This window comes from Pocillopora verrucosa, chromosome 13 (assembly GCF_036669915.1).
Source record: "Pocillopora verrucosa isolate sample1 chromosome 13, ASM3666991v2, whole genome shotgun sequence".
Taxonomy (NCBI): domain Eukaryota; kingdom Metazoa; phylum Cnidaria; class Anthozoa; order Scleractinia; family Pocilloporidae; genus Pocillopora; species Pocillopora verrucosa.
The window spans coordinates 3954744-3970576 of record NC_089324.1 but is presented as its reverse complement, the minus strand read 5'-3'; the positions used below and the strand labels follow the sequence as shown (position 1 = coordinate 3970576).

The 15833-nt window shown below is 38.9% G+C and overlaps 3 protein-coding genes across 3 annotated transcripts; all 3 read left to right on the top strand.

The window, feature by feature from the left end:
- The first annotated feature begins 317 nt into the window (after positions 1–317).
- On the top strand, positions 318–3427 carry LOC131775148 (E3 ubiquitin-protein ligase TRIM33-like). Its single transcript, XM_066160357.1, has one exon. The coding sequence runs from the start codon at positions 769–771 to the stop codon at positions 1645–1647; it is 879 nt and encodes a 292-aa protein (XP_066016454.1). The 5' UTR covers positions 318–768; the 3' UTR covers positions 1648–3427.
- LOC136277845 (E3 ubiquitin-protein ligase TRIM71-like) lies at positions 1831–2610 on the top strand. The gene has a single exon (XM_066160587.1). It carries the CDS (start codon positions 1831–1833, stop codon positions 2608–2610), a length of 780 nt encoding a protein of 259 aa, XP_066016684.1.
- An 8224-nt stretch (positions 3428–11651) lies between the features above and the next one.
- On the top strand, positions 11652–14415 carry LOC131776744 (extracellular calcium-sensing receptor-like). The gene has a single exon (XM_059092971.2). The coding sequence runs from the start codon at positions 11749–11751 to the stop codon at positions 14317–14319; it is 2571 nt and encodes an 856-aa protein (XP_058948954.2). The 5' UTR covers positions 11652–11748; the 3' UTR covers positions 14320–14415.
- The last annotated feature ends 1418 nt before the right edge of the window (positions 14416–15833 follow it).

Here is a 15833-nt window from a genome sequence, read left to right as displayed (position 1 = left end):
TATTTCCAAAAATCCCAAATGACGCGGTCTCTCATGCTTATCTTTCGGTGCCTGTCTTTTCTCCCTTTGTGGGTGTGTGTGTGTGTGTCATGGACATGGTTCATTGTACGCAAAGAAACACAATTCTACTTTCATGAATAAATTACTCTAAATTTATTTTTCATCATAAATTACGCAAATTATTCTTGAGACTATGAATATATACTGGCCCTTGAAGACGAACAAATCAGAATGTTTTTCTTCGCTGTGATTGGTTTAATATTGTCATGACACGCTTTCGATTCCAAAAATAGCTAAAAGAGAGAGTCACAAGGCTTGATTGTTTCAAGTTGATTTCTTAGAAATCGTCTACCTTTGCTCGCTCGCTTTTGCCGGACGGATAACATGGACATTAAAACGTTGTTCCATAATCTTCGAGAAAAAGTGTCTTGTCCAGTGTGCACTAACATATACATGGATCCAAAATAACTCCCATGTCTCCACAGCTTTTGTCTGCATTGCTTGAATCAATGGCACAGAACAAGCCATGGCCGAGACACAATCAGATGCCCGAAGTGCCAAGCTCTTAGCAGAGTGCCTGAAAGTGGCGATTTGAACGATCTTCCCACCAGTTTTTATCTGAACGGCTTGATTGATGTGCTGACAATTAGAGAATGTAAAACCAGCCAAGTGAAATGTGGAAATTGCGACAAGAGCAGCTCGGAAAGTTCCTATTGTTTCCATTGCTGTGCATTTTATTGCCAAGACTGCGTAATTGGGCACAACATCATGAAACCCTACAAAGATCACCGTGTCCTGGCGCTTAAAGAATTTCAAGACAAGGACTATGAGGATGTAATGAAACGACCTGACTTTTGTTCTAAGGAAGATCACAACAAAGAAGAGCTGAAGTACTTTTGCAAGACTTGCGAAATGCCAGTTTGCCAAATTTGTGTCACATTGGACCACGGAGGCCATAATATGAAATTAATCAAGGAAGAGGCAGAAATACAGAAGAGTGAGATAAAGTCGTTGGTTGAAAAGCAGAGACGCATTTTGCAAGCAAAGATGAAAACCGTCAATCAACTTGATGAAGAGTTCGCCAGACTAATGCAACAAGGCGAAGACGTAAATAGAGATGTTCAAAGACTTGTTGACAATCTCGTGGCCGTTATTGAGGCGAAAAAGCAAAATATACTATCATCGTTAGAGAAAGAAACGAGCAGATCGCTTGATCTTGTAACGGAGCGAAAAACCGAAATTCAACGACAAATAAGGGCCATAGAATCTGCGCTGGAAAACGCTGATAAGCCTTTTACTCTTAGAGGTAACGCTGAAATCGTTCGACTAAGGAAATCATTAGCCGCTGTTTTTGAAGGAGTTCCTCAAATCGAGCCAATTGACCGTGACACCAAAAGCCTTCCGTCTGGTTTCGTTTTCGAGGAAAATCTAAAACTGTCGGAGACTGTCAGAAGTCATGAAATTGGAGCTTTAAAAATCTTGCAACTCACCGAGGCAAGTCATTTCATTTGCGAAGGCAAAGGAATTAAAGAAGGAATTGTAAACCGTATAGCACAATTAAATTTGACCCCAAGAAACATTCGTGGAAAACAGCGTTACAATGAACGTGACCATGTTACGGTGGAAATCAGAGATGAACGAGCATGAGAATGCGCGACGGAAGTAGGAATAAATGACTGTGAAGATGGACTCCAAAAAGATCAAGGAAGGTGTAAAGTGAGTGTAAAGTTTGACGGGGAACATGTTCGTAGAAGTCCTTTTACCGCAGTCGTAAAACCATTTCAATTCAAACCTGTTTTAACTTTCGGTGAAAAAGGTTCGGCTTTAGCAATGTTTAACCACCCTTTTGGGGTAGCAGTAAATGCTAGGGATGAGATTGCCGTAGCTGATTTATCCAATTACAGAATTCAAATCTTTAACTGTGAAGGAGGTTACTTAAGATCTTTTGGTCGTCACGGTAGCAAAGCGGGAGAATTTAAAAGCCCTAGAGGAATAGCATTTCATAATAATGGGAATATTTTCGTCTCGAATTTTTGGCATCAAATTCAGATTTTCGATGGGAGGGATAAGTACATAGGAACCTTTGGTGGGATTGGTAGCCTTGATAAACACCTGAATGATCCTTGGGGTTTATCTGTAGACAGTGACAGTAATGTGATCGTTGCTGATAAAGGAAACAGCTTAATCAAAATCTTTTCTCCCGATGGAAAGTTCCTCATGAAAATAGGTGAGCGGGGCTATTTGAAATCTCCTATGCACTGTATTCAGTATGATAGATATCTCATAGTGTCAGACAACGGTGAACATTGTATCAAAGTATTTGACAGGAATGGAAACCCTCAGTACAAGTTCGGAAAGAAAGGTAGTGGGGACGGGGAGTTTCACAGTCCTTCTGGTATGGCAGTGAACAAATCAGGACACCTGATGGTCTGTGATGACTTTAATCATAGAGTACAAGTATTTGAACTGAATGGTAAGTTTATTGGCAAGTTTGGAAGAGAGGGGAGCAATTTAGGAGAGTTAAAAAATCCTGCGTCCCTTGCAATTTTGAGTAACGGCCGAATTGCTGTTAGTGAATGGAATTACCATCGTATTCAGTTATTTGAATAAGAGAAACATCAATATCGGGTAAGGTGCAATAAGGTCAAAAGTCAGACATGCGCAAGTGGAATGATTTTTGCCAGCTGCGCGCTAATTCCCCATTAGAGTAAAACAAAAGAAATAATCGGTTTCATGTGAAACTTGAGTAAAGAAAGGTAGACTTAGGAAATCTGTTCAAGGAAACAAAAAAAGGGAAAACTCGTTTTTTTTTCTTACTCAAAGAGCACTAAAGGCTTTAAAACACGGTGCCTTTTTTGCATGTACAAAAGGAACAGAAAAATCGTATTACGCTGTGTTCCTAACTTAGTGACTCTACAATTACAACTGGACTTGATCCTGCTGACTTACCAAAACCCTCTCCGCTCTCTGCTGCCACAGTGGTCAGCAAGCGAACCTATTCGGTCTTTTGGCGCGAGCCTTTTCAATTTTTACACGGTCTTCGTTTCGCGAATAGGATACCAATAGATATAGAATGAGACAAACGGTCAATCTGCAAATTCAAGTCGCCTGAAAGCGAGATGTTGGGCCGCAGTTTTATCCACTTCTTTGCCGTTTCAACGTTCACACAACATAAACGCAAGTTGGCCGGTTTATATAGCAGACTTCTTCTTATTCCATAGCTAACCCTTCCCAATCCTCTTCATAGCGCAGGCGGCCAACGCAAGCGTCGTGCCTTTTACCCCACCAATTCCCTCGCTGCGCGCTTTCTGAAGAAGACTGGGCACAAGTTAAATTATCTCTCGAAGTAGAAATGTCATTTATGTTTAGATATCAACTATGACGTTAATTCTGTCAGAGATGACACTTGATAAATTTCATGCTCACTGACCACGGGTGTGAGGTGGGGGGGGGGGGGGGGTAATAAGAGGGTCCAAGCTTTGATTTGAATAAAACAAATTTTTTTTAGCACTTGAGCCTAAATAAACTAAGAAGTATTTCAAGATTAATATTTTTCAGACATTCAAGCCGAATAGTTCTATCCTGTTGTTGGGATAATTTTGGCTTCAGACTAGAAGTGAAAATACCCATAGCTCTAATGAAGTAGGGGGGTGGGGGTCCAGACCCCTTGGGCCCTCCCCCCGTGTTTGCCACTGCTTTCTTATGATCGGGGTAAGAGAAACAAAGTTTCAAAAATTGGCTTGTGATGATGAAGTACAGTCTCCTGGGGGTTGCGTCGAATTTATTCCAAAAATATTTTGCATTTAATTAAACGAAGAGCATCAGAGAGCTAGCCTTGCTGCAGATAAGGAAACCTTAAGTTTTACGTTCAGTACTTATAATTTTCCGAGATTATTTTTTAAATTTTTGTAGCAAAACTGGTGGTTAATAATAGTTATTTAGGACCACACGTATTTACATTCTGTATGTAAACAAGAGAAAAAAAACTGTCATTATTTTCTCTTGATGTAAACCATTACAATTTGATAAGTTGATACTTCAGAAGGAAGCTATTGATATCACGCGACACAGAACTTACGCATAAGTGTTATCTTTGTTTGACGCTAATGGGCTGTTGTGAAAATCTTGGTAATTAATTTGATATATGTTTGTTATAGGTGCTTCAGCACAAACTTGTAATCAAGCTCATCTGTACATAATAAGACTAGTATAATAACTATATATGGTATCTTGTTCAGTACTAAGTTCACTGTACATGAAAGTAACCATAGACTGGTGCATTCTAGTGGATATAAGACCAATTTTCAATTCAGTGTCAAAAGTAACACAAAATTGTGTTGGTTCTGCTTTTCTTTGCAGTTTGATTTGTCCAGGAAACTCGTGCCACTCAACCAATCAGGTACTAAACTAAAACCAATCACGACTTGGTGGCCTCTTCGTGCCTCAGGCAGTTTGGTTGTTTTTACTTTGAGTTCTCGTTAGCTCTCAAAGGTATTTTCCTTCCTTCTGATTGGACGTTTTAATTGCTTTGGTTTTGGTTTCACGACACTCAATTGAAAAGTGCTTAGGTAGTTGAGTTGGGAGACTCACTTCTGAAAATGACGTCATACTTTCAAAGTATTAATACTATTATATTGTACTTTCATACTATTAATTTTGATGAAAATACCATTGAGACTGTTTGAGGTTATTGTAGCTTTTTTAGAAGTAAGTCTCTGACAATTTTTCCATAACCAGTAAGTACCGGCCCCACCCCACCCTCACTACACAATGAGGTCATCGAGCGCAGAGCGACCTTAATTCACAATACCAGAAATATTTCAGTGAGGTATTGCTTTAACCTGGAAAAAAAAGGGAGACATTTATTACCTCACATTTAAGTGTCAATTGTTCTTAATTAAAAAAGAAAGACCTGTGGAACAGATTGCGATTGCAATGGACAACAGCAATGGTGATGAGAGCAGCTTTTTACAGCTTACTAGTTCGATCATTGCCTGCATGACCTTCTTGTGTGGAGGGGGGAGGGGTAAGGATTAGTCTAAAGTTTGTAGACCAACAGTGCTCTTGTAAGGATCTCTGGTTGCCTGAATGCTTTGTTCTCAAACATTGGTGGTAGTCTGCTCCTTGAAATGTTGGTGGCCTGTGGCACTTAGACTCTTTCAGAGCACAGCCTTGATTGTACAGCTCTGTTATGAAGTGTATATTCCGACATTTCTTCTTTTAATTATAGTATCTTTCAGCTTTTGAATAAAGCAGTTAAAATGATCAAATGTTTAACGATATTGCTTGATGTTAGCCGGGATCGATCAGTGCGGAAAAGTCCTATCGTTTGGTTTTTCCTTCTCTCTCTCTTCCAGTCTTCTCTCCTCAAGCCCTAAACTGATTGAAGATTTTTCCTAAAAGACATGCGTGAGGAATGGGAAGGGCTGTCTTTGAAAATGACAGTTGTAGTCTTAAGGTTTAAATTTATTTAAACAATTAAAAAAAACCCCAAGGTTTACTGATCTAAAATCATCATGTATAGTGAGTCTGTTTTGAGGCTATTGTGCTTTCGGTGGATTTAAGTTCGGTGAATCAAACCGTAGCGAATGTTAAGTTTGTAAATTTGAGAAGTAAGGTTCAGGTTTTTTAATATATATATTTGTTAAGGACACTAGCCAGAAGGCTCATTTTTATTTAGTTGATTATTGATTAGTTTAATAATTTCTATTATCCTAGGTACGAAGATACTTACAATGTTTATCTGTTTGTTTATATTTTTATTGTTTTTGTAATCGGACCTTTCAGCGTCACCACGCGCATATAAAAGTGAGTTTAGCGTCCCTATAATCAGTTCTTCGCAAGTTTTTTATCAGTTTTAGTGAACTTTCGTCTTTTCGTTGTAAACCTTTGGCACAAGTAGGATATTTATAGCTAAACCGTTGAAATCCTTGAGTAGGAATAGAGGTCTTAAAACACTGTCGTGATAATCTTGTAAGCGTATCGAGTGACACTATTTTCTAATTCAGTAATTAAGCTAAGGGTTTGATGTCAGTTGGATTACTGAAGAATCAGGTTTATAATTGAGCGTGGCACGGTAATGGCAGACTTGTAGTAAGAATGTTCGTGATAGAGAAAATCAATGATGGTCTGAAATAATTAGATAAGGAATTGCTTAGGGAAATTGTGCGTGCACGTTTGGGTTGGAACATCCTGTGACGTTGCGTGATGTGTCATTCGTGCAGCAAACAGTGCGTGCGTGCGGTTGTAAATTACAGAAGTTTTGATCGGCGTATGATGGGAAACAGCTGTTAAAATCAAGTTGACAGGAAATAGCTTGGGATTTTAGTAAAACACGAATAAATAATGTCAGTAGCAGTCTTGTAGCAGAAAACTTGAGAATTGAGATCGTTTGAAAGTAGAAAGTTTGGATATTTCGGGGTTGGAAGCTAAATAATGGACCTCGATTATTCATCATTCTTCGGGTTTTTTTCTAATTATTCACTATTGTTGTTTAAATTTTGTTTGGTATTCATTCTTCCCTATTCCTTGAACGTTAGCAAGATTTTTCCTTGATAGACTCGATTTCAGGTTTAATTCATGATTATACATTTGATTATGAGTATCACACGGTCGCACCATACTACACACTACTGCTACACCGTGCTACACAAGGCGATCTTTTTGTCAAACTAAGCTGGTATTGTATTTTTCGGTGCTATGGTTATTATCATCACAATGTATTTTTCGCTTTAACGGCAACTAGTCTTTTCCGCAGGCAACTTCATCGTCGCACATACCTCTCTTGCTCCAGTTATCGGTGACAAATCTATACAAACATAACCTGAATGTTAAAGGAAAACTGTTGATTGCAAGATGTCAACTAAATTTTCTCTTTCTGATACTCCTGATGAAACTGTGTAGCTCCAAATGCAATGTCGATGGCTGTTTTGCAAACTTAGGTTGAGCCCAAACTAGCAAGCACGTATATTGCAAAATCTATCAAAAAACGACAACAAATAACTATGATGCCTATCTTGACAGGTAAAATTGGCTAAGTCACGCAATTCGTAGTAATGTAACAATCACGAGCAGGTCACAAAATGAACTGAAACATTTCAACAACAGCTCAAAACGTCACAAGAACGTCAGAAAAAAGGTAAAAGCCGGAAAAAAACACACAGATGTTAAAAATAGGAGGAGATCAAAGCGGACTATTATCGAAGATAAACTTAACAAACACTAGACCAATGTTAGTCACGTTGGTATCAATTGGTACAATCGTGAAAATTACAAAGCTTTAAATCTACTTGTTTATTAAGTTCCCGTGATTTCGGTAATGTCATTGCTACATTTCCAGTTGAATTTTAAGAGTTCATAATTACTGATAAAAAATACGCGACCCAGCCCGTTTATCCGGTCTACCCATTTTGAACTAGCAAAGAGTATCCTCAACATGTCTAGTAATAAATCAAAACAGTTGTAAGTGTATTGCTGAACGCCACGACCTGGTGCTGACAAACACACGTTTAAGAGGTTCATCAGACGAATCCTCATCGGACTATTTTTCATGTTCGACGAGTTCGTCGCCAGAGTCAATGTTACTGTTATCGCCACCTCTCAACAGTCGTTCGATTCTATCCGCTTCCTCTTGAGGGAGCTTGTAAGATCTCAATCCGGAAGCATCAGTAATGATCTCGTCAATACGCACACGGTCTATAATGGTGTACGGTGAGTTCGTATCGTCTCCGTAAGCCTCAGAGAAAACGAACTTGTCGTCAGTGTCACTGTTGTCATGTCGAGCCACAAAATGTGCATGACGTTGTCAGTAAACATTAGTTCATTTCCCCTTCTCTCCTTGGCGAGGAGATCCTCTAAAAGCAGGGCGAGCAAAAACCCCTACTGTTCTCTACCACGGTTGTGCTTTACAGCGATTACTTCCTCTGACTTCAAATAGACCTCACATTGCAGTAACGATGGATTAAAAGGCAGCTCTCGTTCTTGCTGTTGTGCGTCATTTTGGCCCTCCATCAAAGCAGTTGTTTCAACATTGGAAGAAGGCTCACGTTCTTGTAAGGAAAACGATATGGCATAAGGAAGATGGCCAGTGTCTTCTTTACCCTTGTCCCTGACAGAATGTTGTCTAACACATCTCCCTGGAGATCTTGCAAAGTCCCTCCTCTCTTTTGTTTCTCATTCTCGCTATTCCTTCTTCAATCAAAGTTACAGGTGGCGTGGGAGGAGGAGAAGAATCCATGACTTTGTTCGGGTAATAGCTCTTAGGGCCGGTGAAGTAATGGAAATGACCTCAATAAGTTCTCGGACACAAGATGCGCGTACGAGTGGAATCATGGTGAACATATTTAACTGCTGCGTACCTTTTCCTATCAAAAAACTTGATCATCAAAGCAAGTCATTTTTTGGAGACATAAAATGGTGATCGCGATCCTGATCGATGCCGAGAATCGTTATGAGACAAGAACACAGACAGTGGCTCTCAGAGTGGAGTGGTTGTATTATATTATCGTAATCCTCTCTTCATGAGGCGAACCCCACTTGAGATCCAAAAACTTGACTTTGTCTTTGTTTTTTCAAGCTGATCTGACCTGTTAATAGCTTACAACATTTTCATTACCATTGCCGAGGTTAATCATTTCAGTGCAAAAATAACGACGGCAACTTTTGCGCGTACATTATTTTTCGTAAAAACGAGCATGCTATCTTTATCGCACTCAGCTCTGTTAAAACCTTAGCCTAAGTAACGGTCTTTTTTCCTTTTAGCAAAGCGTAAACAAGCCTAACATAGGAGCCTTTTTTCGCGCTTTCAGGCGGCTCACCTTTCGCTCGCACGCCAATCCTAAGAAAACAAAAAGAGTAAGTGACGTTCACAGCGTGAAGTAAATTTGGATTAAATGATGTACGCTGCCGCACCGGCGGCTATCGACTTATTATTGACAGGAAAAAAAGCGATCTTTGCAAACCATCTTGAAATCATGAAGCTTGGAAACTTAGTACCACACTTTGAATCAACAAGTGGAGATTTAGTTGTTATTAAGAACAGGACATCGAATCGATATGATAAAGCACAGGCGAAAGGTTAAGTCGGTTGGCTGTTTATTACCAGCAGGGATGTGCGAGATTTTGGAAAGGACAACACAAAATTAAAGTCGTCTCCAAATAAGTTACTCTAAACTTTTGGTATTAATTTAAGAAACAACATCCTTCAAAATCAATTTCTCCAAATTTCTTTTACTATTACTCGATCATAATCGATCTACAAGCGAATTGCTTCGCAGCGTTTGTAATTGTTAACTTGATCTGGACGTAGTAGTTTCCCAATGGCGATGCGCGCCACTTTATGATCATGATGCGAGGAAATGTCTTACTGGAATTCTCCGATTATTTCGTCGAAATACGCATATAGCATAGAAATCCGTACCTCGATTTATCCTACCGGCGTCTTTCCGTTGATCGCGACCTGGGATCAATATTTGTTTCTGGGCAACCGAGCTCGAAATAGGTGAGAAAGGATAGGAAGAAAGAAAAAAAGATGAAAAGTCAAAAAAATTTTGTACTCATGTCATGAAAAAGTTTATTTGAAGTTTGGAATTTAAAGAAAGCGACAACACTTATGAGTTTGTAAGACATGTTTCAACAGCTCATTTAATTGAGAAGATTATAAACCGTTACATCACTGGGACCCAAAACAATCATCATCCCCGGGATTCCCATCCTACCACTTCACCTACGTTCTACTTTAAGCTACCCTACATGGCACTTCTCTGCTATCACTCAAAAAGAGAGCCGCCAATCTGATTGTCGCGCTTTGCCGCCACGTTTTAGATCACGCCTCCACCAGCTTTCAGCTTAAGATAAAAGAGGCTATTTATACTCAAAGAGAACAACCATCTTTGAATCAGCAATTACACCATGTAAATCTAAAACCATCTTTTTAATTCTCACACTTTCATGCTTCACCTCTTTTCTTGTTGTCACTATTCATCTTAATTAGCATTGTTGTACTTACTATATAATTCAACTTTCAAGGCTTTGTACAGTAATTAACTGAAGATGACAGAAGTTTCTGTCGAAACATGTCTTACAAACTCAAAAGTGTTGTCGCTTTCTTTAAATTCTTGGCTTGCCTGCTGATATCAAGACCATTTGAAGTTTCTGATTCACTATTCATTATCGCCATCATCGTATCACAAATCGATCTCAAAATTTGTTTGATACTGATCCGCTGGTTGACCACCTTGAACGGCACCGTCTTTCAGGTGATCAGGAACGTTTGCTGAGGGAAAGATGTTTACCATATCCAAAGCATAAAAAAAGATAGTTTCGAATAGACTTGAAATCGGCGCATGTTTGAAACAAACAAAAATAGATATAAAAATTGTATTTCTGTTGATCGTGACTTCCTTTTTTCTCGTTCTTGCTTTTACCCATTATTACCCTGGCGAAAACCGATCAGACACGACCTCGACAAAGATAATCACTAAGCAACTTCCACGCAAATCAAACAGAAAACCTGTCAGGCTGTCGAGCTGTGAAGTTGTCTTACAACTCGAAACACTTCTGGCCGGAAATTTTGCCGGGAGACTTTTTGCGTCTCTTGTAGTTTTACTTTGCACATTATAAATTTCACTTAAATAAGCCTCTGAAGATATATCAGAAAATACATAACCAAGGCAATTGAATAAGAAAGTGGTATTTATTTTTCCATTGGCACGACTACGTTATTCATTATTCCGAGGTTTCCAAACCCAACAATTCATTATTTACTTTTAACTTAAACCCGTTATTCATTATTCATTATTCAGCTTCCACTCCCGAGGATATTGTATGGATCGTAAAATAAACGCAAGAAATAGGAAAGATATAATCCTATTGATTGTCGAACCAGCGCTCCGCAGAGATGTTCCTTAACGCAGCGGAGAACTCTGCAACAAACACTAGATAGAGCTACGAATTGTTTTTTGTTATGTGTCTGGGATGGTTTGATCAGCGGAGGGTCTAGCTAGCTTCTCCGATGGCAATATAAGAAAACAGAGTTTCGAAAAACATATGGTCACATCTGGGCAGAGTGATGTTCTATTTAACTTACTGTCTTATAATTTAGTGAAATATTTAATTATTTTATTGGAAGTTATTTTTACACTGTTGGTAAGAAGGTACGTTTAAAGTAATATGCAAATTATTGACGAATTCAGAAAAATAAGTCCTACTTAGTTGGAGTGGTATTCGCGTTTGAAAATTTTTAATGCGTGTTAATATGTAAAAAATTGCTTTGTAATTGAAGAAGTAAGTTCTATACCGATATATTATTGTTTTTCTCTTTATTGGCCACGCAACAGCTCCATTTAACAACTGCGTCAAACTGTCAGGTTAGTTTTCAATTATAAAAGCAAACAAAGGCATGGTTCTGTTTTTTTTCGCCATTTCCATTATATATGGTAGCTTGTTTAAAAAACTGAGAGGGAGAGAGAAAAAAAACAAGAGAAAATGAAAACTTAAGAGCGATGGTTTTAATTTGTTTTGAGCTAAAGCTAGCATTACAATGTCCAAGATCGTTTTACATTCATACACGCCTAACGTATGGTCACCATTAATTAATAGTTTATAAATTAAACCAGCGAGCTAGATGTTCACAAGTCATAATAATTGGCTGTTTTTCGTAGAGTAAAATTTGGTTTCTGAATTGAAATTGACATAAAAAGTTACTAATTACTACCATATGTGCAAATTACACCCATGTACAAATAACTAATGTCTATCCGCTGGATTCACCAACAAGTAAACGGAGAAAAGACGAGTATTGCTATGGGTTCGTTGCACTATCAGTTGTTTCTTTTCTTCTGCTTCTATGTTGCTGTTCAGGCTCCATACAGAGAAGGCGATGTCATGTTGGGCGGACTCTTCAGCGTGTACCAGCCGCCAGACAACCCAGGGAGCCAATGTGGAGAGATAAATTTGCGAATACTTGGTCGCATGCAGGCCATGATCTTCGCAATCGAACGAATAAACAACGACACAAGTCTTCTTTCTAACATTTCCCTGGGATATGATGTAAGGGATTACTGTGGAAACCTTTCAAAAGCTGCAAGACTTGTTTACAAACTTTTAACTTTTGATACTTATGTAAATTTAAGCCAAAATGCCACAAGAAAGAAAGCCATCATTTCTTTAATAGGCCCAAGCGAATCGAGCACTGCGCTATTTATTGCTGGATTTCTTCGGATGCTCAATGTTTCGAGCATAAGTGGATCGACTTCTAGTGCTGAACTTAGCTCCCTTACCTATGACCATTTATTTCGAACACTGCCCTCGGATACTTTTCTTGCAAAGGCGATGGTTGACTTGGTTACACACTTCAATTGGAGTTATGTTGCTGTCGTTGGACTAGATGATTCGTATGGACGAAATGGAGTATGGGCAGTCGTTAGCGAAAGTGCGTCAAGAAAAAGCTCGTTCTGCATTGCTTTGACGGAGTTTGTGCGCCACGAAAGTTTGAATCCGAGTATTTCGAACACAGTTAGAAAGCTTAAACAGATGGACAATGTCAAAGTGGTGATCTTATGGTTATACGAAAATTACCAATTGAAGTTTTTGGCAGAGGTTAAGAGGCAAAATCTAACTGGACGTGTGTGGATTTTGAGCGATGTTTATTTAACTTCCACACTGCTAATAGAAGGTATTCTCGAGAGCTCTCTAGGATTCGCACTCCATGCATTCAGCGACTCTGGCTTCAAGGAATATTTAAATGATATATTGGTCAAGGAGAGAGACAGTAGAAGTTATCCTGAATGGAACTACAGTAGAAGTGAAATAAGGAAGTTCTTTAACAGCAAGAAGTGTGTTCATCGCCAAATTGAGCAATGCTCTAACGACTTGATCTACAACGCCTATGTTCCGTACTTCATCGACGCCGTATATGCCGTGGCACATGCACTAGATATTTTCTATCGAAATTTTAGCTGTAACGAGACCAAAGATCGGAGGAAATTGCAGATAGTCCATAGTTCTGACGTGCAGAAGATTCTTGGCAGAGTCAGTTTTGACGGACTAACTGGAAAAATCGAGTTCGATCGATTTGGTGACAGGGGTTCGGCGTATTATGACATTTTAAGCTTTGAAAAAGTACCTAATGGAGATGTCGAGAGCGTAAAAATGGTGCGAATAGGAGAATGGAACAATTCAAAGAGGAACGAAACTCCCCTGATATTTCATGAAGCCCCGCATTGGACAACTACATCTGGTCGCCCTCCGAAATCTGAATGCTCGGAACAGTGTCCTCCTGGAACAAGGAAATCTTTTACCTCTCCTTGTTGTTGGCAGTGCCTTCCGTGTCTTGGTGAAACCATCAGTCCATCTGCTGGTTCTGAAAGCTGCAGTGAATGCCCCATCGGAACAATGTCCAACCAGGCTAAAACAGAGTGTGACACTTTACCCTCCGCCAACATAAGTTATGGTAGTGCGAGTGGAATTTTAATTCTTACCTTTGCAACGATCGGTGTAGTTGTTGCATTGCTTTGTCTGGCTGCCCTCTATAAATTCTGGAATAGTCCCATTGTCAAGGCTTCCAATCGAGAACTAAACCTTGTTCTTTTACTTGCGACTCTGTCCTTATTGTCTTTAGCATTCATAAATGTCTTTATATCCACGAATGTAATTTGTAAGATCATTTACCCGTTACGTTATCTGACCTATAACTTCTGTCTCTCCATCTTATTGGTTAAGGTGTTGCTTATTTCCAGTGCTTTTCAGGTTCCCATTTTTACCAGTTTGGAATTCACATCTCTTACAAACAAAGCACAAGTTTGGATCGTTATAGCATCTCTAACTCCACTGTTGTCGGTGTTGCTGCCGTGGATGCTATTGGATCCACCTTTTAAAAATGAATACATCCATCCTAAACTTTACATCTTTAACGAATGCAAGGCATACTCCGGTTCACTTGGAAAATCTCTTTTCTTAGCAACATGCTTTTATATTTTCTTCCAAATGCTTCTGTCGTCGTTCTGTGCCTTTAAGATTAGGAACGTTCCTGAAAATTTCAGCGAGGCCAAACGAATCGCTTTTTCCACCTACATATTTTTGTTCTCGTTGCTTTGTTATCACCCGGTAGAATTGTCCTTGGATGGATGGTATGTAACCGTTGTGGACTGTGTAACAACTCTGTTGAGCGCGTATGGCTTCCTTTGTTGTCTTTTTTTGCCCAAAATGTTTATTCTGTTCTTCAGGCAGGAGATGAACGATGCGAATGGCATCAGAAAAGAAATCACTCAATTCTCGTTTGGTTGTGTACGCGCAAATCCTGCTTTTGATAGTTCTTCTTAGCGAGCTAAATCGTACAATAAGCTTTCTTAATATCAGTAATTTTGTTCCAGAGTGCCATAGACTTCTTAGTAAATGAAATGTGAATCCATTATTGAAGAAAATTTAAGCTTTTAATTAGCACTGCATTACAGATATAGGCTTAAAGTTGCCATGGATTTTTTCTTTTTATGTTTTCAGGATGGCTTAGTTATTGGGAATTTTAAATTTGCTTCCCTGATGGCAAGCGAGGAAACATTGTTTCAGAAAACAAATGGCTATGAAAGCGCGGAATAATAAACTGACATTTTGCATTTATCATTTGCATTTTTCATCTTCTCTTATGATTGAATATTTTATTAGCATCTGTGCTTGGATTCGACTTTTAGCCTATTCTTTATTATCCCTATTTATGGACGTCTTTCCTCATGTTAGCCCTGCCCTCACACAAGGTAAGAGTCCTTTTATATCCTCGTCCATCCATTTCCTTTCCTATTTCGGGACTGAAAGCAAAAAGCATTTATGACCCGAGCCAAAAGCCTTGTCATGTTTCTTAGCAGCAAAACTTATTTCAGCAACATATGCTTCTTGCATGACTAATTAGGAAACACTTTGCTTCCGCAATGATGTTTCCGAGTTCAGCCAGGCCTTTGGGCAGATGCTTAGATAATTAAACTGCTTGAGGATGAGAGTGATCTTCGCTGCTATGAACACTAGCCACTTAAGCAGTAACGAAAATAGAGTCTGAAAGAAGGAAAAAAAGGGAAGAAGACTTTTTGCGCATGAATTGTGAAGAAGATGAACGATGTGAATAGCATCAGACAAGAAGTCACTCAGTTATCGTTTAGTTCATTCAAGTTGTGTACGCGTAAACCCTGCTTTTGATAGCTCTAGTTAGGAAGCTGAATCGTACAATTAGCTTTCTTAAAATCATTTTGTTATTTTGAGTCGTGTCAAAGACTTCTACATGTGCGTAAATAAAAAATGGAATCTATGACGGAGGAGAATTCATTTTATTAACTGATTCTGTATTGTAAATATATTTAGTACTTGACTTTTGATAAAACTCACCAGGAAATACTAGTATGGATCGTTCCTTGTTATGTTTGCAGGATGGCTTATTTGATTGGAGGTTTTGCTTCCCCGATGGCTGAAAAAGGAAGCATTGCGGTTGCGGAATACAAATGGCCACGTGCGCGCTGAGTAATGGAGTGACTCTTTGCATTTTTAATCTTCCGTCATGACAACATACCAGGAAGTCTTCAGAAACTGCATTAGACAAACTTTCCTTCCTTCATACAAGCTAAGAAGTAACTATCTCCTCGTTCAATAAAGGTCAGCTAGCTTCTCCGATGGCAAAATTTGAAACATTGTTTCAAAAAACATTAGGTCACATCTGAGCAGAATGATGTTCTTATTAACTTCCTGTTTTACAATTATGTGAAATATTTATATATTTTATTGGAAGACATTTATACACTTTTGGTACAGGGTCTCAGTGGGGTGATGGCTTTTACGGCTAACGGTTAAAATTTTGA